This window comes from Astatotilapia calliptera, chromosome 19, assembly GCF_900246225.1.
Source record: "Astatotilapia calliptera chromosome 19, fAstCal1.2, whole genome shotgun sequence".
Classification (NCBI taxonomy): domain Eukaryota; kingdom Metazoa; phylum Chordata; class Actinopteri; order Cichliformes; family Cichlidae; genus Astatotilapia; species Astatotilapia calliptera.
Window position 1 is genome coordinate 2,984,160 of NC_039320.1, and position 23,483 is coordinate 3,007,642.

The 23,483-nt window shown below is 41.9% G+C and overlaps 2 protein-coding genes across 8 annotated transcripts; both read left to right on the plus strand.

The window, feature by feature from the left end:
• Window positions 1-1,869: 1,869 nt before the first annotated feature.
• asmt2 (acetylserotonin O-methyltransferase 2) lies at window positions 1,870-9,186 on the plus strand. The gene is made up of 9 exons (XM_026152647.1): window positions 1,870-2,654; window positions 2,749-2,839; window positions 3,038-3,212; window positions 3,602-3,731; window positions 3,898-3,966; window positions 4,047-4,165; window positions 4,890-5,027; window positions 5,477-5,599; window positions 6,512-9,186. The coding sequence occupies exons 1-9, from the start codon at window positions 2,419-2,421 to the stop codon at window positions 6,721-6,723; spliced, it is 1,293 nt and encodes a 430-aa protein (XP_026008432.1). The 5' UTR covers window positions 1,870-2,418; the 3' UTR covers window positions 6,724-9,186.
• Window positions 9,187-9,995: 809 nt separating this feature from the next.
• On the plus strand, window positions 9,996-22,712 carry jade1 (jade family PHD finger 1). Of its 7 annotated transcripts, none has more exons than XM_026152287.1 (12): window positions 9,996-10,241; window positions 11,871-11,953; window positions 12,232-12,369; window positions 12,968-13,035; window positions 13,717-13,874; window positions 15,167-15,351; window positions 16,247-16,458; window positions 16,939-17,106; window positions 17,386-17,502; window positions 18,542-19,135; window positions 20,737-20,854; window positions 21,546-22,712. In XM_026152287.1, exons 2-12 carry the CDS (start codon window positions 11,878-11,880, stop codon window positions 22,589-22,591), a joined length of 2,880 nt encoding a protein of 959 aa, XP_026008072.1. In that variant the 5' UTR covers window positions 9,996-10,241; window positions 11,871-11,877; the 3' UTR covers window positions 22,592-22,712. The 7 variants fall into 7 exon arrangements, with proteins under 7 accessions (XP_026008072.1, XP_026008075.1, XP_026008076.1 ...); XM_026152290.1 differs by lacking the exon at window positions 9,996-10,241 and adding an exon at window positions 10,274-10,429; XM_026152291.1 differs by lacking the exon at window positions 9,996-10,241 and adding an exon at window positions 10,448-10,598.
• The last annotated feature ends 771 nt before the right edge of the window (window positions 22,713-23,483 follow it).

A 23,483-nucleotide genomic window follows, 5' to 3' on the forward strand; every position in this document is an offset into this window, starting at 1 on the left:
GCGTTCTAAACTTCTTTTTAAATGTGGATGAATTTCCAAAGGGGGGGAAAACAAAATACAAGGAGCGTTGCAGTGTGCTGCAGGGTGGGACCGGGAGCTGTTATTGCAGAAAATTTTTTTCAGAGCCGTTGCTTATCCTGTAAATATATCTATCATTTTATTAAAGCATGTGCAACAACAAAGTGAGCTATGCTGAATTCCCACCACATGTATTTAAATGTTGGGCGTGTGTGTGTGCGTGTCTGCGTGACAGAAGCAGGAAGGGATTTGTTCATGCATAATAAATCAATTTGGTTAATAATTGAAGATGTCTGGAATTTATTTGAGATGCGTGATTGGATCGCTAGCAGGAACACAGTTTTCCCGTGTTTTATCACCGTCTTTCCATCAGTCCTGTTTGCTTTCTTCTGACAGCGATGGTGGGGGAACAGTCATGCTGGGTGGCACATGCATGCAGTAATTAGAAGTTCTGTAATATAACTAAGAAGAAAAAAAAAAAGTGCTAAGAGTTTCACAAAATGTGAAGCTGCCTCTAGTAAAGTAAAAACCTTTGTGTTTAACTAGGAACTAAACTTACTGTTTGATACTGCAATAATTTTAAAAAATCTATATGTTGAAGGAAATACTTAGGGTGATGTTAATAATGAGCAAATAACAGAATATTTTTTTACTTCATAGGATTTGAATGAATCACTCAGCCTCATCAGGACAGGTTTGATTTGCTTGCGTAAGACAACCCATACATAAGATATCCTAAGTAGTTAAAACGTGTTTGCATAAAACTGAAACATGACTTGGGTCAACAACACTAATATTTGGATACCGTAGCTCGCTGGTACATTAGCATCAACATTTATAACATGCAAATCTTTGCAAAAGCTGAAATTCGGCCTCCCATTGCTGCACCCTCTGCACATACTGGAAATCTACGCATATATAAACATACTGGATTAATAGTCTTGTGTATGCAAACATTTGCAGTACTGAGCAAAAGTTTTGAAACATCCTTTGGATCCTGTATGGAAGGAAAAACAGTTTGTACAGTTCTAATGAGCTTTGAAAGTCTGTTTTGCATGAGGACCTTTTTTCTTCAACAGAGGCTGAAATCTCTTAGACAAGCTTTCTTGTGATTTCATTAAGCACGAATAGGAATAGTCAGGAATAATTCTCCAGGCTTTTTGAAGGACTTTCAAAGCTCTTCTTTGGATGTTGGATGCATATCGTTCTGATCTCTATCAAGCTGATCCCACACTGCTTCAATAATGTTGAGGTCCAGGCTCTGGGGAGGCCAGTCCATGAATGAGTGTTTTTAGTGATTTTTACTCCACTTCTTGTATAATTTCCCTATTTCAGCCTTTTCTTCCTATTTCCCTTCTCTAAAAACGCCTTCCTGACATTAACCCCTCCATAGAGAATATTTCTGATTGTCTTTAGCAAGCAGCTGATTGATCATCTAACGGTCCAGATGCACGTATCATGATTTTTCCAGTTTCTTACAGACTTTAAGATACTGTCCGTTTGTCAAAGATCATTTTTAGGTCTGCCACGTCTTTTCTCCTCCACTTCTTTATTTTAATTTATTTCTTAAGGACACATTGCACGTCATGCTGAGACATGCCAAGGTTACAGCTGATAGCTCTTTTGGAATCACCTTGTTTTTACCAAAAACCTGTCAAACTGAATTTTTTATTCAACATTCAAGAAGTTTATTGTCATATACACCACAAAACACAAGTGGATACGCAGAGCAATTAAATTCTTACTCTGCAGGTTCCCTTCACATTAAATAAACAAATAACTAAAATAAAGAATAGACTTAACTCTGAGCACAGAAAATAATAAAGTAAACAAGTGCTTATGTAGCTTATGTGTGGGTGTAGTAAGAATTTAAGGTGCAAGTAGTTGCAACACTGTCACAGTGGTAATATATACAGAATATGTAACATTAAAATTGTTTATATTGTATGACGTTGTATTATGTTGTATATAAATGTACAAAATTGCAAATTTACAGGTCAAAGAATTCGACAGCTCGACAATTAGTGAGTTTTCATAGGTTCAAGACAAGAAATCGGAACAAGTGTTGTGTTTTTGTGACAGCCTGGTTGTAACAAGGTAACACTTTGTCCCCCCTCTTGTCCTTCATAGCCACAAAGAATGAGTAAATATTATTTGTGCTTGCTAAGTAATTTCTCCCGGGTTCGCTGTCATATCCAGAGACACTGGAACATTTTTGGTACATGTAACACCAATAATAAACATTAATCCATATTTCAGAGCTGCATTTATTCATTCACGTGGAGCGTAAATCTCTGATATCAACTACTCAACTGCGCCTCCCTCCGCCGCTGATTGATTCGGGAACTTCATCACAACGTGTGTGAGTGAGTGTGAGTTTGGTGTTGGCTGTTGTGGCTCATGCACTGTCGCCGTTGTGTAAAGCCAAAGCGGGTTTCTCCTAATGCTTTCAGCAAGATCACGGATCACGGATGTATCTTAGCTGATTCTCTGCCGAACATTTCCCAGCAGCAGCTCCATCACACACCGCCGACATTTTGGCTGTTTTATCTAAAACCCAAACTAACCGTGCTGCACTTACACCCTCTAAAACCAACCTTCACCAGACTCGGATCCTTCTGGCTGCTTTCCGGACGGTAAGTGGTGATCCCGTGGAGAGTGTTTGTCCACGTTAAGCGCGAGTTTTTCCTCCGGCTGTGAGGGCGTTGTGTCGGTATGTTTCCCCACCAGGAGCGCAGTAATGGCAGAGCATATGTCCCAGAGTGAGCTGGATTACCCGTTCAAACTTCTGGAGTATTTTAACGGCTTCAGAGTGTCCAAGGTAAACATTTCACGGTTTATCTTCGGGAAGTGTCAGTCTGATTTAATGTGTGTCGATTCAGATTTTCTCCACTATATGCAGGAACTGTTGAAATATTACAAACTGGACTGAGGTGGTGGATCTGCCTATAGTCATAGTTTTTTAACTAAAAGTCTGCCTACCAGTGCAAAGTTGTTAACTTGACAGGTCTTTCCGCAGGTGATATTTTCAGCCTGTGAGCTTGGAGTATTTGACCTGCTGCTCAGGTCCCAGGAGCCTTTGAGTGCTCAGCATGTTGCTCAGGAGCTGGGCACCAGCTTGGATGGGATGGAGAGGCTGCTGGACGCGCTGGTGGGCATTGAGATCCTGGAGGTTGAGAAGACAGATGGAACAGGTGAGGAATAGGAGGAGGCGGGTATAGTGTAGCAAGCAAAAGATCCCTGATTTGTTTCTGGGAGGAGATGCAAACCCCTCGGGGTTGTGTCAGGAAGGGCACAAGGGGTGGAAATCTGTAGAGCTACCCGCTGTGGTGACCGAAAGTAGTTTTTGATGTACAGAGAGAAGGAAACTACAAAAATATGATGGTTTCTCCCTGGGCATGAAAATGATCTCCAGTGTGATCATTCCAAAAAGCCAACATGTCAAATTTAAGCTACATCAGGTAATAATATTATAATTAAAAAATGGTATAATTAAATTGTATGTAATTGTGTAACAGTTACATTTAGCTGCTCTTTAAGGCTTTCATTTTAATTTATTGCTCTTTCTCTTCTATTAAAACAGCTTTGTACAGCAGCACCGACGTGGCAAATCTTTATCTGGCCAAAGGCAGCGCCAAATCTCTCCATGACATGATCGTCTACCAATCCCAAACCATCTACCCACTGTGGAACAACTTGGTGGATGCTGTCAGGTCTGTGTATTCACATGGGACCACATCAGGCTAAAATACCACACAAAACGAGCTGATTTAACAGGGCTTTTAGAAATGTTTGCAGATGTAAAGCAACCATTCTCTTTCGCTTTGTGTTGTTTTCATGAGCACAAAGAATTGTTCCTTATCCTCTGTCATCATGCAGGGAGGGGAAGAATCAGAATGAAAAGACATTCAGCCTTCCAGCAGAGGAGGTCTTCCAAGCCATTTACAGGTTGGTGTTGATCCCGCTGCTTCAAGTGTGGCTTTGAGCTTGTTAGGATTCAGTATATGAACCTAAACTGTACCGCACAGATCAGAAGAGGACATGCTGAAATTCATGGGTCTCATGAACTCGTCATGGGTTCTGGATGGACATGACGTTGTGACAGCGTTCAATCTCTCCGGCTTCCAGAACGTAGTAGATCTTGGAGGTAAGATGCTCTGACATCTGAGAGGGGCTATTATTCTTCCCAAGAAGGCAAATAGATATACACACACCTATCAGACATAACATTATGTCCACCTTTAAGTCGTTTAAGTTGCGAGGTGCGGCCTCCATGAATCGGGGCTGTTTGTCCAGTACATCCCATACATGCTCAATTGGATTGAGCTCTGGGGAAACCGGAGACAAGTTAACATCTCAGTCTCGTTGTTGTGCTCCTTGAACCATTTTTGCTTTGTGGCAGGGCACATTATCCAGCCTTCACTCCCCCACATGCATCAGTGTCTCTTGGTGACTCATCATCCTGTCGCTGGCTCACCACTGCTCCTTCGTTCGACCACTTTTGACAGATACCGACCTTTGCAGACTGGGAACACCCCACAAGAGCTGCAGTTTTGGAGATGCTCTGACCCAGTCGTCTAGCTATCACAATTTGGTCCTCGTCAGACTCGTTCATCTCCTTAAACTCACCCATTTTTCCTGCTTCTAACACATCAACTTTGAGGACAAATGTCCACTTGGTCCCAGATATATCTCGCCCAAATAGGTGCCATGAAGAGGAGATAATCAGTGTTATTCACTTCACCTGTCAGTGCTCGTAACGTTATACCTGATTGGTGTAGATACCTCAAATTCATGTATACCAAAAATGAACATTTTGAAGGATTGTTCCCTCTGATAAATGTTGATCGCTGTTTATGAACGATTGCTAGGTTGCACTGGTGCTTTGGCCCGCGAGATGGCAAAGGCGTATCCCTCATCCACCGTCACAGTGTTTGATCTCCAGCAGGTCGTGGAAGTGGCTCAGAAGCATTTCTCTCAGGAGAATGATGCTATTGTATTTCAGTCCGGTAAGTCTGCTATGGATGATTTAAAACACCTTAAATGTTTAAGAAAAAACATACATGGGGGTGGCTGTATGTCACCTACTAATCAGAAGGTTGGTAGGTTCATGATCCTCTGCTACTAACCCCAGGTTGCTCTCCAATGCTTGCGTCTGAGTATGAATGTGTGTGAATGTTAGATAGAAAGTACTTCCCTAGAAAGGGCATAGAAAAATGTTCAAAACCTCCTGTTTGCAAGGTGCAGCCAATCAGAAAAAAGCTGGGTTAAAAAAGAGGAGGAAAGGAGCTTAAACATCTTGTTTTGGTTATTTTGAAATCTGAATCATGCATAGAAGCATGGAAGTAGATATAATAGGTCCCCTATGAGATTAGTTAGGAAAAAAGCATTTTTTTCTTCACTGTAACCAATAAACTGGTAAATACGTCTTTATTAATGCTGCGCCCTCTACGTGCAGGAGATTTCTTCACTGGTGAAATCCCCACTGCAGACTTGTACGTTCTGGCCAGAATCATTCATGACTGGCCTGAAGAGAAGTGCCTGACGCTGCTGAAGAAGATCTATGACATGTGTGCACCAGGTCAGTACACCAGGTACATGTGGGGGTTTGTTGTTTTAGCGACAAACCACTGAATGTGAGATCTGTCAAGTCTGGGAAAGTAGAGAAGTAACAGCTTCAAAAGCGGACAAGTTATGTTCAGTTTGTGTCAAAATGAGACATTTTCTTACCAGAGTTAGTGGCCAGCTTGAAAATAGCCACTGTTATTACATTTCATATTGCTAATGAGCTTCATCAAAAGAGTAAGAATAATATGAGTATATTATTGAGCGATCAAGTTTGAAGTTGACATTTCTGAGCTCCCAGTTGGAATTTTCATCTGGAACGTCTCCTCAACTCAGAGTCAGAGCAACCCCACCAATCCTGAGGTAATCACAATCACAGCCATAGATGGTGGCTGTGATGTAAACAGTAGTAAAACTGAAAAACTTGTCATCTGTACTGCCATTGTTGTGTATTTGTAACTCAGCCCACTCATCAGGCTCTATCTTTGAATGCCCTGCAGCAGAAAACAAGTATTACATTGTTTTTCTTGTGACACGTGAATAGCTCGACCTTGGTAATAATGAAAACAAATCCCATTTTTCTTCGTTTTTGCAACTTTACTGCCGACACTCCCAAGTTCCGACTTCCGTGGTATCTGGAGCACAGCATAAATAACAGTTTTAGTAATTGTTTCCATTTGTTAATGATTTGACCTGTATTTTATCTGCTGCACTGTAAGATGTTCACAAACCTGCTGGCCAACACTAGTTTACTCCACCAAGTACTAAATCATGTGTTTCGAGGGGATCAAACACTTATTTCACTCAGTAGAGTACACATTGTTGCTATATTTTCTCAATTTTTCATTTGATTATTATACTTATAGCAGTTTTTGTTTCTATTTGAAACAAAAACTGCTTTCAGTATCTTTGTTTGTCCTCCTGCCAGGCGGCGGCGTCCTGCTGGTAGAAGCGATGCTGTTTGAGAACAGACGAGGGCCCATCATGACTCAGCTTTTCTCCCTCAACATGCTGGTGCAGACGAAGGGCAGGGAGCGCCCACCGTCCGAGTACACACACATGTTCAACAAGACCGGCTTCAAGAACATTCAGGTCTGCCGCACGGGCAAATCTTATGATGCCATATTGGCCATCAGATGAGCTCAGACAGAGAGCGGGATGCTTAGAAAGCATCTGTCAAAAGTCTGGGAAATTAGAGAAAGGTTAAGTGGAAACTTCAAGGCCTCGATAAGGAACAGATGTCAACATCAAACTGTAAACTGTGGGGAGAAAAAAAAAGTTGTCCACATGGATCTCCAGTTTATGTTATCGTCAGCACCAATTATTTAATATTTTGAAATTTTTCTTACAGTTCACCTTGTCTTTCGACCACACCTCTGGTTAGAGGTTGCTGCTGTGATAGATAATATCTTTTAGTCATACTTGCGTCTATAAGTAATGTTCTCACCTTTCACCAAGCAAAATAAGATTCAAGAATGGGTTCAGATTTTAAAAAAAATTTAACATTTGATGAAGATTTTCTCTCTTGATACCACTCTTATGGTTGTATGCTAAATATGAAGCTACTACTACCACCAGAAGCTTGTTAACTTAACATTAAGCTAAGCTAAGCTAAGCTAACAAGTAACTGTTTAGCATAGTTAGCATAAAGACAAAAGTAGGTTAACCTGCAGATATGTTTAATTTACCTTAACTAAATAAATACACTAAGCTAATAAGCAACTGGTTAGCTCAGTGTCGAGGCTCTGACATGAATTCATTGCTCAAGAGTTGTTCACCATATTGAAGATGACACAACAAGTGTTTGCATGGGAAATGTGTGTTCCCCAATGGGTTGGCTCTCGCTGGGTGAAAATGGTTGCAAAATATGTGCAGGACCAAAATCATCCTAGTGATTGCTTTGGTTGCTAGCACATTGCTTGTAGTTTTTCGTGGTTGTCTGCAAATACTCATCTAGCTGAGAACTAGTACATTTTTACAATTTGTAAAAATTTGTACAATTTGTAAAAATGTTACGCAAAGTGGAAATGGAGAAGCCGTGCCTCACCACTGGAGGCAAGCATGTTTCACAAGTTGCAACTTTTACTTTGAAGGTGACGAATCTTTATTTCTAGCTTGTGTTGGACTTTTTGCAGTTTCACTAAAGTTCGGAGAGTGGCTGGGAAGTGTTTGTAGTCAACTCTGTCACTTCCAGTCAAACTAGGACAGCAGCAACATGCTAGCAACCAAAGCAATGACAGAGAGTTTTTCACCAGTTGGTTGAACTGGTACCTATGGCATTTAGAAGCTCCTTGTCTACGTCCCAGCGACTACTATCAACTTCAAGAAACTGGTTGGGGTATACTCACTTCCCTCAGAGTCAGTGGTTGCCAAATGATCACAGGCCATTTGACTGGCTTGTGTGACTGGGGCTTTATTTACTTGATCCTACATTATCACTGTGATCATCACACATCCAAATTGGTGGACGAGTTAATGTCAACACTGACGCTCGCTTCTCTTCTCTTTTATGACTATTTTTTATGCCTATTCAACCAGAATATTAGACCAGTATATCATAGTGGGCACTGCATATGCACCCCAAAACCTTTTTAAACATTTTTGCACAAAGTTAGTTTTATAATTTTGAATTACATCCAGACTTCAGATATAATCTGATCATAAACAGTTTTTAACCAGATAAAGAAAAAAGTCATTTTCACACTGTTGGGAAAACTGACCCTATAATATTTGTTCATGCAAAAATCAGACTGTAAACCTGCTGCCATCATTGCTTTCATTGTTCTACACAATATTTTCTCAGTTGTGTCTATCTTGCAATGTGTCATTTCTCAGTCTCTGTAGAAAAGTCAGTTTTGTCTGTCTTGTAGATCTTACCAAGTCTGTGCTAGATGTGTGTGTCTTCATGTATTTAATGATTCTGTTTCACTCACAGGAAGACACATCAGACTAATAAAGTTCAAATAGGAAAAATACTGACCTTTAAACTTAAAAAAAGTGATGTGATGTGTGTGAACGTGCGCGTGTTCCCAGCTTTCCTGTTCACTGTGACGAGTGGAAGATGAGACTCAACTGTATTTAACCCTTTATGATCACCTCTGTTTACCTTCATCATTCCTCTGCTGCTATTATGAAGTTCTCACTGTGTTGGCTGGTTGAAGAAAAAAGAATCACTCGGGTGCTGTTTAAAAAACCCTCTTTGTCGATGTCTGGTGCATTTTGTCGTTTTATGTTTTATTTTTTTATGATGTCAGTTAGCGAGGCTTCAGGAACTGAAGCTCTTGTTCACACCAGAAGCCGACTCGCATCAAATCGGCTCCTCATAGCTGCTGATAAGTTCACACGTGAATTAAAACATGTGTTAATGGAGCTGTGAGATTATGTTTTATTAGCATGTGTGTCACTGATGACATGTAAATGTAGAATAACAACATGTGCAATAGAAATGGAGCATTTGAGTCACCGGACCCTCCTCCTCCTGCTCATTCCTGTAAGCATGCATCCTTCAGACACACATCTTGGATATTCTGTACAAAAAGTTCATTTGAACAAAAAATATTATGTTTATAATTTTTTGTATTAAAAGTATTGCATGTAAACACAGCCACAGGGTGTTGGGAGTTTGTCCTTGTAGCTGATACTGTGATAGTTCTTTAGTCTTAAATATTTATTAGTTAATGTTTTTACAGCCTCCCTGAATTTTTGCCTGGACTTTACACAGTTTACACATTAGTTATTGAATTACTATTATGTTAAATTGTTCTTTGTTACCAAAGCAGCAATTTTAAGAAGTCATATCCAATATGTAATGTGATCATTTGTCTCGGTTTCTCCTGGCAAAAATTACGAGGATCCAAGAATTATAGATAATGAGTCTTACAGTTTTTTTTTTATTTATAATATGGTGTATCCATGAGCAAACTATGCAAAGTATAATAAAATACTTCATTTCACTGAGATATTTTCTTTTGCCTTTTATTCAGCTATTCTGCGTTAACGGGACTATTTTATTAAAGGCTATTTTCAGTGTTTTGCTTGCTGTAACTTGCAAGTTTCCTAGCTTCTGGGATAAATATTCAGATATTATCAAACTGCTTTCATAAATGAGCTGATACAGTATGTTGTAAATAATATCGAAGAGCACAGAAAGAAACACAAAAAGGGGCGTATCAGTAAAGAAAGTGATTATATTGATCTAGGAAACCTTTACGAAGGGAAGAAAATGTGTCCTTTTCTCACTAAATGTTTGTTTTTATGTTGCTGATGGTCTGTCCCTGTAGTGTGTGGTGTCCTTGACAGAAAGCAGAGACTTTGTTGTCAGTAGAAACCCTCCGTCGTACACACTTGGGAAAGAATTATGCACACATTATTATGGTTTGTTGACACTCAAACTGGCAACCGGGTAACGTGGGTTGTTACCGAGGCTGTGGAAACTTCTTGTTTTTTCCTGCAGTGATCTGTTGTCGGATTACTGCTACCAGTTTCGGTTTTGCTGCCCTCTAGCGGCCGATGCACATAGCTGCGTGTGTGCAGAGTAATCTCCTCCCCAGCCGCCACTGTGTTTGTGTATGTGGAATGCGGGTCAAGCGGAACTCAAGGCAAAAACTGCGCTTCGCTTCAAACTCAAAACAGCGGCTCGCATCGGCCTGACGTGCTCTGTACGTACTATGCAATTTATTTAAACTCTACGCTGTTTTAATTCAGGTGCATATGTACCAGAATTATTTTATCTAGACATTTGAGCGAGTTTATATTTCTAGTATGGACGTACTAGCAGTCCGCTAGGAAAACGCGACATCGTCATTTAAAATGGCGCCAAAGATTAACCTCAACCAGTGGACCGCTGGTAAACCTACCACACTGTGCCCTGCTGGTTAGCTGCATAGTAGCGAAAAGGCAGTGTTGTATTAACGATGAGTTTAAATTCACGTGTTGTTTTTGATTTGGTGTAGTTTGTTTTGCACAAGAATTGACCCTTAACCTTTGACAGCGCGCTGTCTGTGCCGTGGGATTTAGTGAGTGGCACCGTAGAACCCTGTGTTATGTTAGCAACATCGGCTAATAATGCTAAACACAATCTACATTACGTGTAGCCTCCAGCTAACTAGTTAGCCGGTGTGCTAACCAACAACGTCAGCGAAACATAAGGTGTACAATGACTTTAGACAACAAAATTAAATATTCGTGATACGAATTAGTATCCATATGTTCTGTTTATTAAGTTAACTTATTTGTATATAGCGAATGTTGTTGCTAACTTAAAAAAATATAAACATGCCAATTTGAGGCGCCGGTTAGGGATGGGCCTTATGTTACATAACGGAAATAGGAGATTAGCAACCAGGCTAACATTAGCCATGTAGAGTTGCAATGTGACTTAAAAAAATGCAACGCTCCGTGGTCTGCTTAGAACTTGCATCCGTATCCTTATAACACAAGGCTGCCAGAATAGCACCGGGGAGCATTTGTTTTGATCAGCTGGTGGCTTGAGCTAGTTTCTCGTAATTTAGCTCGTACTTTCTGCAGCCTGCTTGCTGGAAGGAGGGGCGTCGCACAGACCCTGGCTAGCCTGCATTTAGCCTAGCCAGCTAAATTAGGGTTAGCACCTTTCTCCCTATGCGGGTTGGCGGCGGATTCTGAGAAATTTCCTCCTGTGCTCTTGGGAGTTGAGACTCCGTGCACGGGCAGCCTGATCTTATAACAGTGTTGCTTCCTGTCAGTGCAGCATGCGGTAACTTCTTCTCGAGCAGTGCCTGGTGCGTGCGTGCGTGTGTGTTTATACAGCCATGCTGGCTGATCAGGACGGAAACCGGTGGGATAGTGACAAGTTCTTGGACTGTTGTTGTGCTTCGTTCTCATATGGCAGAAGTGATAATTTAGCACTAGCATGGCAGTGATTTAAATATTGATTGATCCACTTTTGCCCCCCCCCCTACTGTTGGGAACATATTTCACCACAACATGATCGTTTTCTCAGATTTTGCATAATCAATACATCATACCACCGTGTTTAGCTGCAGTGAATTGCAGCTAATTGATAATACCCAGAAGAATATTTTTGGTCAACATGTTTGCTTTTGGTAATGGTGTAACTGAGCATGATTTGGTTACAGCATTGTGCAAAGCCACTCACCAAAAGTAGCATTTACTAACTGACTCGACTTTCTTTGTGTGAGGGGTTTTAAGGCAGCCTATTAACCTTACTACCAAATCTTTTCCACAGTTGTTTATCGTGTACCTTTTCATCCTCCCATTCTGTATCTCCACCTCATTTCTTGTTTGTGAAGTGCCCTTATGCCGGAGCTCCGCAGACAGGTGACAATGAAGAGAAGCAGACACCCCAGCAGCAGCGATGACTCGGACAATGGAAGTAAGCAAAAATATTGTCTCTGCTGACTCATTCATACCAAGTCCACATATAGATGGGAATGAGGGTTGGCACAACCCTGCCAGCACAAGTGCCAAGCACCGAGATAAGTTCAGACAAAGCGAATGACTTCATGAAGTCTGGCTATTTTTAGAAGTAAAAGTAAAGTCTTTTGACAGCTTCCTTGATAACCATGACACTTTTGCTTTGCAGTTAGACTTGAAAATGTATCTCTAATGTTATTGGTGTCAGTGTGAGTAAGTCTGTACTTCCATGTTCAGGAAAGAAGAAAAGAAAGAGAAACAAGTGCAGTAGATGGACAAACATAAAGGAAAAGCAAAAGAAGTCATGTAGTCCGAGAAACAGGAGACAGAGTAGGGACAGGAGGAATGTTTGGACCTTTAAAGACATCCTGGCAGGTCAGGCAGATGGTCTCAAATCTGGGAACAGCTTGCAGTTGTTGGTTTCCCTCAGAGGTTGGACTTTTACCACATTGTTTAAAATGCTGCCCGGAGCTGTAAATTACAGAAAGCAAAGTACATGCTTCATTATGACTGAGCATTCGTATCATTTTGCCATCTGTTATAAAAACAAACCCCAAGCGCTTACTGGAAATTGCTTTTAGCCTGGTCTGTTTTAGGGTTTTATTAGACAGACAAGTTAAAATATTTAATGCCATAAAGCACATCACAATGATCAAGCACTTTTTATTGTGGTTCTTGCAGTTGATTAAAAAATCAGAACAAAAAAACCCCATTTTGATCATCAATTTCATACCTGGCCCAAAGTCAAATTGGCGACTCTAGCTGATAAAATGAAATTGAAAACAGAAAATGTCAGTTGCCCCAGTTTGACTATCCAAATGAGCCAGGCGTTTCTCTCAAGTTTCCCCTCATTGGGGGAAATCCAGACGTATTTAATGGTGTGAAGTTGTTTATTAGAAAATCAGCAGACTTAGGCTGATGCTCAAAGAAGAAATGTGGGTCTGTACAACAGTTTGTGGTGTTTCTGTTTCAGGTAATTCCACCTGCTGGTCCCAGCATTCATCGCAGCACAGGAGGTGGACTGGGCAGAAACCCTCTGAGGTACGCATTTGGTCTCAAACTATTTATTGTGGTTTTTAAAAGGTTGCTGTAAAACTTGAAATGTGTAGATTATAATTAATGGCCCTTCTTTTTTGTCAGTCTTGTACTCTGGGATCGTACTTTAGATTTTAACTAAAGACGTGTATATGTGGCTGACAAATGAATGTGAAAATGAAAGGACCAGCTGGCAGCACATCTGTAAAATAAATGTTTATGTGGTTGTTTATACGTGTAAGAAAAGACGTGCTATCTTGGACCCACACTCCAAGTGTGTCCTTGAGATGAAAGCACGTTTGCTGTTATCTACTGTACAGTCTGTGGACTTGGTCCCTGCAGTCCACTGTGTCCTCCCTTTCACTAGAGAGCCAATCAAATTAAAGCAAAACAATGACTTGAGCCAATGCAGGATCCTAATTTGCTGTCTTTAGCTGTGAGGGTCAATGTGGTCGATTATTTTTCCCTTTCTTTTTTTTTTAACCTGTTCAAACAGTGATATACGTTTTCATACATTCTATATTTATTTATCAGTTGCTTTGCAAAAATGTAATTTAGCGAACCTTCAGCTTTCTTCTTTAAGCTGATTGAAGTTCTTGACGCTGTTGCAGAGACAAGCTTTGTTTTGCAGCAGTTTTCTCTGAAATCTCATTATACACTTAGCAATGTTCATGTTATGTGCTGCAGGTTTTCAGGACGGACCTGATCACGGCCATGAAAGTGCACGACTCGTATCAGCTGAACACCGAGGACTACTACGTCCTAGCTGACCCATGGAGGCAGGAGTGGGAGAAGGGCGTCCAGGTCCCCGTCAGCCCCCACTCCATCCCACAGCCTGTTGTGAGGTAGGAAATAAAAGTAACACATTCAATCTCACTCATAGTTCACTTCAGTGAATAAGAGGCAGCGTAGCTGATGGAGACTTTGACACTTCTAGCCCTTTCCCACTTGTACCCACTTGGGTTGGCTCGACTGGCCTTGGTTTTTATGGTTTTCGATTAGGTGGTAGAACCTGAAACTGTGTACTTAAAAAAAAAAAAAAATGTTTTAAATACCTACTCGACTGGGCTTCTGAGCAGTGCAAAAACGTGATGTCAATTGGCTAGTCAGTGGTGTAACTCGATGAGTCATGAGAGCACGCCTTTACGAAAATCAAAACTGCCATTTTTGAAACCGAGCAACAAATGAAATGGCTACACAAAAAACCCACAGTGGTCCCAGAGTGACAAAAAGCTATACACCGAGCAGCAGGTATGCCATCGCCTTGACGTTCTCCATTGCTTTGGTGTTTGTGTGATGTACAATGAAGTCACGAGACCACGTTGCTATAACAACCCAGCATTAGGTGATACTCGGCTGTAACGGAAAACGTCTGAAACAGAGTCGAGTCAAGCTGAGGCTCCAAGTGATTTAGCACAGCCTGTGTAGAGGTAGATCAAAATATCAAGCTGATGGTGCTAAAATATCACCTTGGAAACCTGTATTGTTTTATCTGTCGACCACTGAGTGCTGAAGGGTTTTCGTGGTTCAGAATTTGCCTTTAGGGGATGTCAGTGAGCAAACACAGTCCGTGTATGATAAAGGCAGCGAGTCTGTATCATCCTGCCTAACAGACATTGATGCATTTCAAGAAAATATGAGTAAACGAAACCCTTATTAACAAAACATTTTTAGAATGCTGGTGAGTTTCTGGTTAAAGCCTCTTTGAGGGGACACCAGAAATCCCGCCGTGCAGGAAATACCCTTCTAATAAAATTACAGCAGAGAAATGTTACAGTGTTACTAATTTAGTAACAGTGTTTCCATTCATTTGTATGACCATGAAAGATAATCTTTTACCATCCTGTCTACTGTTCATCAGTATCAGAATTGTAAATATTACATGTTTTATAAATTTGAGGGCTGTTTAATTGCAAACCAGGAAATCGCATCCTTTTTGAAAGTGTCATTGAAAAGAAAAGTCCTTGAATGCCTTAAAAAGTCCAGAGGTGCTTTTGGGTCGGCTAGGAGCTACTGTAAAGCCTGCCGTACATGTTAGACCACCAGTTGTTGGTTAATAATGTATAGTTCGATTAAACATGCTACCATAGTGTACTGCATGTGCACGATAGTGAATGTGAAGGTCTCGGTTGTGCAGGGTGCTGTCCGAGAAAGGAAAGGAGACGATGTTTGGTAGGCCAAAGAAGTTGATCCGGACATCAGGCACAGAAGTGCTCGGCTACGTGGACATCCGCACGCTGGCGGAGGGGATGTGTCGCTACGACCTGAACGAGGAAGATGTGGCCTGGCTGCAGGTCATAAATGAAGAGTTTACAGAGATGGGTGAGTCACTGAGTACATATTTGTTCTGTAGCTGCTTGTTTGATGGTTAAATCTGTAAGTTATTTTTAGGCTCAGGAACTGAATATAGTTGTTTCTTTTGTTTTTTGTTGTATCAAATGTATCAAATGAAATGAAACAGAGCAGATGAAAGCGTTTTAAAGCTGTGTCCACAGCTGCAAGGTCTGAGATGTTGACATCAAGCTTTACACTCTGTCAGCCTGCTTGTTTGCCATCAGTATTCAGTGAAGTTCATTGAAAGATTAGTATTATTATCTATGTATTTATTATAGATCCTTGTTGTATAAACAGACGTGCAGTACAGGTTTGCAGTCACAAAGCTATTTTCTTCAGAAGGAGCGTGAGCTGAGAGACGCAGAGAGCCAGCGAAATCTGTCCTGTTCATCTTTCTTGTCCTTGACACCCTCATAACCTCTCCTGTGCTCCTTCAGCTGCAAGCTGTGTTTATATACAGACTTGGTTTTTGGGTCCAGTTTCTATTTTGAGTAAAGAGTCCGGCTTTTTTTTAGGCTTCTTGTGTTACTGCACTGCTGTTTCCAGTTTCTTTTTGATAACTCTCAGTGTTGTATGTGTTACTGAGCATTTTGTGTCTTCTGTCTGCTTTTAGATGGATGGAAAATGTAGGTGTAATTACAAATTAAAAGCCAAACAAAAAGGGCATTTACTCAGCCTACAGAGAAATATTGATGCTTAAATTGTAGTGAAATTGAAGATGATAAAACCCAGACTCTCCTGCAGGAGGCAGATTTATTTTTTTTTCATCACTGCAGTCTGATCATATTGTCTAACCAAAAGTGTAAGAGAGCATCAACAAATAAGGTAACTTTATAATACCGGTAGATCAGGACATCTTTATTCATGTATATTTTTTCCCCAGCTATTCCGCCACTGGATGAAATCACCATGGAGCGTGTGATGGAAGAGTTTGAGCGCTGCTGCCACGAAAACATGACGCACGCCATGGAGACCGAGGAGGGGTTAGGCATCGAGTATGACGAGGATGTGGTGTGCGATGTTTGCCAGTCACCTGACGGGGAGGACAACAACGAGATGGTGTTCTGTGACAAGTGCAACATCTGCGTTCACCAGGTCAGCCGTCATCTCCCTTTAAAATGAGAAAAAAACACAGCAGACAGAGGACAAATCTGTCATAATTCCCACAGAATATTGTTCTAAATCTGTTAATGTGCGATATGAAGTCAAATCTGTTTTCTTTTGTCAGTTTTAAACTTTTCCCTGTCTAGTAAAAATATATGAAGTCACTCCCATTGAATAAACTGGCTGCGTATTGCTAACGTCAACAGTTATTTAACTTTTTGTACATGAAAGGACTCAAAATAAAATTCTTCCCGTTTTAATGTTTCCTGTAGGGGAAAAAGATGGATTTTGTTAACTTGTTCAAAGAAAAAAGAAAGTTGCAAGATTTTAGAGATTCGTCTCACTGAGGCAAAAAAAGCGACTTGTCTTACATTTTCGGTTTGCTTTTCATGTGACACACCTACTTCCTGTCTGCGCCGTCATTTCTGCTTGCTTTCTGGAAACTGAGCCACTGTTTGGGTTTCTTTTCAGGCGTGTTACGGCATCCAGAAAGTCCCTAAGGGCAGCTGGTTGTGTCGGATCTGTGCCCTCGGCATCCTGCCAAAGTGCCAGTTGTGTCCCAAAAAGGGCGGAGCCATGAAGCCCACCCGAAGTGGAACTAAGTGGGTCCACGTCAGCTGTGCCTTGTGGATTCCAGAGGTGAAGATCAGTCATAATTTCTGTTTTTTAATCAAATGGTCATTGTGGGACTCTAGTAGCCTCTACTCTTCTTCTGATTGGCTGCTCCTGACAGCTGCTTGTCTTGATAAGAGTCGTAGGTTTTGATCCCACTTGTTTAAAATGTTGGTAACCATTTTGACACACATGGCAGTGACACTGTGTCTAAGACCACTCTGCATGTACTTGCATTTGTCAACACCATGTGCGCTGACATTTGAGCAACTCGTGTCCTCTTTGTGTGTTAAACCCTCTGTGCAGGTGAGCATTGGGAATCCAGAGAAGATGGAGCCGATCACCAATGTGTCCCATATTCCCAGCAACAGATGGGCTCTGATCTGCTGCCTCTGCAAAGAGAAGACTGGCGCATGCATTCAGGTTATTAACAATCCACGGTTCATTTAATGTGAAAAGCTCATCCAGCACGTGTCAGTAACTCAGACTACGGGAGGAGATTTCCACAGTGTGGGCATTATTGATCCACACCAGGTGAAAGGATGCATCAGTGTTCTTCAGTTTACATGTACTGGAAATCAAGGCAGTGACTTCACACCTCAGCAGGGTGGAGGCTTAAAGGCACAGCAGATCACCCAGCAGTGAAATGTTTTAGTGTGTGGTTTTAGATTTTGTGTTAAACATGTTAAATTCACAATAGTAACAACATAAAAGTAAGGCAGGAAGACAATTTGACACACAGCAGATCTGGACTGAGTGATATGGAGAAAGAAATGATCTCTGTGTATATTTAGGCTGAATGTTGGTGCATGATATATGTGTTGGTAGTGTGAGATATCAGCGCTGTGTGGATGGGCATCCGCCCTAAAAACTGTGCCAAATCAAATATGCGGATCCACCCGCTGCGGCAACCCTGTAGGAAATACGAGGGCAGCTGAAAGTACATCACACTGAGATGGCACAATCATCAAAATTCTTTCTGATACAATTTTCAGAAACCTTAGTGATGTCATTCATAACATTTTGATATATTTGACTGTTTTCACTTCTTATTAAGCTGAAGGTACTTCTGTTTGTTTGAAGTGGGTTTGTATGAGAGCCTGAGTCACAGCAAGTAGAGGGCTGGAGTGTTACTTTGGTATTTGATTGGTTTATTTTGATCAATTAAATACCTGTATGTTGTTTTTGCTGCCCCCAAATGGCAAAACACAGAATTGCAGGTTTAAAGAATAACTAGAGAAGAAATTTGATGTTTCTGATGCTAGAGATTCTTTTTGGTTTGTGTCTCAGGCTGTGCTTTGGTGAATTTGACATCTTTGACAGCATTTCAGTTTTGGCATTTTTAAGTAATAAGTTTTTTTTGTTGTTGTTGTTGTTTTATTTAATTATATATTATATTTCCTGTAGGAATGGGGGACAAAAAAACTAATTTTAGTAAACATTTTTCTGTTTGTTTCTTTAGTGTTCAGCAAAAAATTGCCGGACTTCCTTCCACGTGACGTGCGGCCTCCACGCCAACCTTGAAATGAACACTATCCTCACAGATGACGATGAGGTCAAGTTCAAGTCTTACTGCCCCAAACATTCTGGGCTTGAGGGTGACGAGTCCAGGGACCGCGACTCGGGTGACGAGGAGAAGGAGAGTGCCAGAGACAAGAAGGGCAGGAGGAGAGTGAAGGTGTTAGAGGAGGAAGATGCTGCCTCCCCCTCTTCATCTTCCTGTGTGGCCCCTCAGCTCATCGATAGAGCACTGACCAACCCAGAGGCACTCAGCAAGGAAGAGAAGAGAGTCAACCTCCGCAAACTGAAGCTGCAAGAGATGGAGGAAGAGTTCTACCAGTTTGTAGACGTGGAGGAGGTAACTAGTAACTTGAAGCTGGTGCCTGAGGTGGTGGACTTTCTCTATCAGTACTGGAAACTGAAACGCAAAGCCAACTTCAACCAGCCGCTTCTCACGCCCAAAAAAGACGAAGAGGAGAGCCTGGCACGGCGCGAGCAAGAGGTGCTGCTGCGCCGCCTGCAGCTCTTCACACACCTCCGACAAGATCTGGAGCGGGTAGGTTTTGACTCCACCTGCAGCAGGACTCACAGGCGCAAAGACAACAGCGGAGGCAAGAAGAGAAATGTTATGAAGAGCAGGGGATGACGAGAGAAACGCTTAAATGCAGTTCAATAAATTCTCAGTGCAACATAAAAGTCTGCTGCTTATAGAGGAGAGGAGGGCTGCTGGTCATTTATTTATTTAAAAACCAAAACAAACAGGCTTGATAAAGTCCACAGAGGGCCTTTCATTAGTACAGCAGACATAACTGCTTGTATAGGTACATTTATTCTACCATAACCATCTTTTAAAAGCTGGACAAAACTCTTCTAAGATGACTGATGTTATATAGAATGGACCTTTGGCACTGTGAGCCAGCTCTGTGGTAAAAAACATGGAACAACAATCTTTACCATGCGCTGCATGAAACTACACGATCACTAGCGGTTTATAATGCTTCTTCAATATCTAATCAGCAGGTTTGCCTACTGACTGTGATCCACAGTATTGCTGTATGAGGCTTTAAATGAAAAAATGTGCTCTCGGTGCTGAGTTTGGTTGTGAGAGCTGCCATCTTTACCACATTTGGTGGTGAAATATTCCAGCCCTAAATCGACCTTCTGCAGGTCTCCAAACATTGAAGCATTAATTTTTAGAAAACCAAATACAATCACTAAGCTGATGGATGTAATTATCCTGCTGTATTTCAAATCCAGCCTGACAGAGTAAGTCACACTAAAGAGTAAAAACAAACAGTTCAAGTGTCATGACTTAAAATAGTTTATCTTCAGTTGCTCTGCTGATATCTGTCCTCTTATATTTTCTGAACACAGCAGGCTAAATCCTTCTCACCCTCTTGCCCTCTGCTGTTGAGACGTTTGGACTGGCTAGTGTTACATTAGCCCAGCCAGTAGTGCTGAGCCTAAAAACTGTCCTGGTAGACACACACAAGCTAGTTGCTGTTTGACCTTGAAACAAAGACAAGTTTAAGTGAGACATTCAAGAAGTTTATGCTCTCTGTGGGCCAGGTGAGGCCCAGGTGAGACATTAGTACTTTTCTGCAGGGGTACTCAGTTGTGTCAGGGAAAGGAAAGCTGGTTATGGCTCCAGTGTTTATATTGACAGTCTGTCTGGTTAGTTAGCTGTGTGCTGTGAGGTTGATCCCAGATTACATTATCACAAACACAAAACATCTGGTTCAACACATCTTAGGTTACGTTACAAATACCAGAGTCTCTGTTACAGAGTGCTGTGGATGAGTCACTCTGTCGGGAAACCTGTTTACACAAACGACCAGGTTGACGTCTCCATAAAGTATATTTAACTGGTTAATCCCATCATTCTAAAACGGATTAAAAATATATTTTGTGTTACTATCACATAACTTGACTGAACTTGGTCAAGTTTCCTGTTTTTGTTTTCCTCTTCTTCTGTAATTGTGAAATCTTATCCAGGTTTCTGAAATTGGGATATCAGGTTTGTTTGTAGAAATGCAGAAATGAGGCACTTGCTCACGACAATTAAGTCAGCAGAAGTGAAAAGACAGCACGAGCCGTAGTTGTTGTAGGATGCAATCTGATAAAAGCGTGACTAAAGAAGCTGCTAATGCTCCACAGGTTCGTAACCTGACCTACATGGTGACTCGGAGAGAGAAGATGAAGCGGTCGTTGTGGAAAGTCCAGGAGCAGATCTTCCAGCACCAGGTCCGATTGCTTGACCACGAGCTGCTCAGCGGTGAGTCCATGAGATGAACAAACTGTTAACAGGTTTGCATGTGGTAGCTTCCACATGAACTTTGCATTCATGTTAGTAAACCTAGCTAGTAGACTGTGTGTCCCATCAGCTTTCTCAGGTCTGCAGGTGAGAAAGCTGCACGTTACAAACTGCAACCGCCTGCAGTTTGTAACGTGTTGAGATATTTTGTATTGAATTATAAAAGTGTGTTTCTGCACACACGACTTCTGATGTGGGGTTTGGTCATTTCTGTATATTTGCACCCAGCAACTATTTGCTGAGCTGATTGAAAGGCCATCAGTAGGCGACGTGTTACAGGCTACGTCAAGTAGATCTTTCTGGATTTCCTTGATGGCGTCGCTGATCGCACGTGGAAACTTTGGCGAGAGAAGAGCAGAAATTAGGATGTGACTTGCACACAGGTCATGTTCCTCATCCTATTCCCAGGTCTGATTCGTGCTCAGTAATAAGTCAGCACAATGTTAAAGCTACTTCCTGTATCAAAAGACTACAAATGTTTGCTACATACTAAAAAAATTGAACTGGTGCTCACAGCAAAGCCCTGCGTTCTGCTGTTGGCCTTTACCTGAGGATAGAAATATTAGAAAAAGCAACTAATTTGGCTGGTTGATAATTACAGATAGTTACCTCTCATGTTTTAATAAACCTGTATGTTTTTTGTGTGTTTCAGGCGATCCTTCAGCAAAGGATCTGGAAAAGCTGTTCTCTCTGGGCTGGTTATCGTCTCAGGGCTCCCAGTCTAGCTCCTCCTGGAGCCCCTCTGGACTGAAGACCAAACGAAAGGAAAAAAGGAAAAGCAGCGAGAGAAAAAGCCTGCCCAACTCACCGCACACTCAAAAGAAAGACAATCTGAGCAAGGCATCGGAGACGAGAGATAGCAAAAGTTCCCAGATCAAAGAGGCCGCAGCCATGGAGGCCAGAATCCAACACATCAGCCAGGAGACACCGTTTAAAAAACTCCCAAAGCCAGAGGTCATTCAGGAACCAGCCGTCAGCAAACTGCCCAAGCATGAGAGCCGGAAAGGCCCGAGAAGGGAGGCTGCGGAGCCCGAACTGGAAGCGAGACGAAAACGGGATATTGAGCATGAGCAGGAGGAGAGGAGGAGGAAAAAGGGGAATGATTCCACAGAAAGCTTCACCAGTCAGGGGAAGAACAGGTTTGGGTTAAAGCATCTGGAGAAAACGGTGTCCATCAGACTGGTAGACATCAGAAACTCTGACTCAGACAACTACTTCATAGATGAAGGGATCAAAAGAAGCCCGGTCTCTCCGGATGTGACGAGCAACACTAAATGTAACAAAGCCAGCACGGTGTCAGACACCGCTCCCAGCGCCAAGACCAACGGCTGGCTGAGGAGAGCCTCGGCCGACAGCTCCCACGCATCTAACGGTCCCGAGGCTGCACAGCTGAGAAGCTGGGGGAAGTTCAGGATCCCAAAGAGGAGCGAGAAACCCGCAAGTATAACGGAGCAAAAGCAGGCGGAGCTACACAAGCCCCTGCTCAGGCCACTGACCAACACGCCCAAGCCGTCGTACCCCAGGACCCGACTGCGCACGGGGACGGAAAACGAGGACTACACGTCTGACTCCAAGGCGGGCGACGGCGAGCTGGAGCCCTGCCTGAAACGATGCCACTCACACCAGCTGAGAGGCGACTCGTCACTCAGCCGCCGCTACGTCTCTGACATCATTCGCCGGGGCGTCCTGGCGTCCTGATGACGGAACAACTCTTAGAAATTAAGCTGCACTGTGTTGTTCGGAGAAGAACGACAGCCGCTCTTTGTACCTTTATTTTTCTCTAAATCCTAAACAAAACAAATAAGGCTAGAGTAAAAACAGAGCTGATATTTATTTTTTATTTGTAACATATGTAAAACTGGGAAATATTTTATTTTATTTTGTGCTAGTTCTTTTTTTTTTCCTTTCCTCAGAATAGAAAGATGTCAAGTTGCCACTTAATCGCTCGCTCAGATATAAACAAGCAATAGCATCAAAGTTGGGATTGTTGCTTGGGACCATAAGCTTGCTATGTCTTTTCTTTTCGTCTCTAGTATTAAACTCGGCCATGAGTCAGTTGCACTTAGTGGAAGAATCAGAAGCAGGTAATCCTCAGTCATACTGTCAGTGATCAGGACTGCATAGGCCTTCTTTTTAATTAATCAGGCTTCATCGGACCTCGACCGCTTCAAAGAGGAGGTCAAACTGCCCTTTTAACGCTGTTTAAACGGAGTACTTCTTCAGTCTGTGGTTGTCCTACGCGATGACGCCGGGTGGGGGTGGGTGGGTTGGCAAACTGAAACAGGAATTCAGAATGTTTTACTCGTCATCAGCACTTAAGTGTAATTTGAACTGCGATCGTATCCATCATGTGCCTAACTTTTATTTGAAGCGTTTGCACTACGAGAGGACGGCACAGGTGTGAGTAGAGTTATTTTTACACTGAATAATTAAAACAAACAAAAAAAGAAAGCGTTTTGTACCCTTGGCCGCTGCTGTACTACTGTTATGCAAAATATTATTTTTTTGTTGTTGTCTTAAAGAGGAATAAAAACTCTGCTGGACTGAAAAATGGTTTCTGTGTCTCATTGATGAGTTGTAGAGATACAGT

What these genes read in the sequence shown, in the direction of transcription:
- jade1 (XM_026152287.1), top strand. Translation starts at nt 11,878, where the DNA reads ATGCCGGAGCTCCGCAGACAGGTGACAATGAAGAGAAGCAGACACCCC. An exon ending in CTTTAAAGACATCCTGGCAG is followed by an intron (nt 12,370 to 12,967) that starts GTCAGGCAGATG and finishes TTTCTGTTTCAG; the next exon opens with GTAATTCCACCTGCTGGTCC. An exon ending in CTGGGCAGAAACCCTCTGAG is followed by an intron (nt 13,036 to 13,716) that starts GTACGCATTTGG and finishes TATGTGCTGCAG; the next exon opens with GTTTTCAGGACGGACCTGAT.
- asmt2 (XM_026152647.1), top strand. Translation starts at nt 2,419, where the DNA reads ATGCACTGTCGCCGTTGTGTAAAGCCAAAGCGGGTTTCTCCTAATGCT. An exon ending in ACGGCTTCAGAGTGTCCAAG is followed by an intron (nt 2,840 to 3,037) that starts GTAAACATTTCA and finishes GTCTTTCCGCAG; the next exon opens with GTGATATTTTCAGCCTGTGA. An exon ending in TGAGAAGACAGATGGAACAG is followed by an intron (nt 3,213 to 3,601) that starts GTGAGGAATAGG and finishes CTATTAAAACAG; the next exon opens with CTTTGTACAGCAGCACCGAC.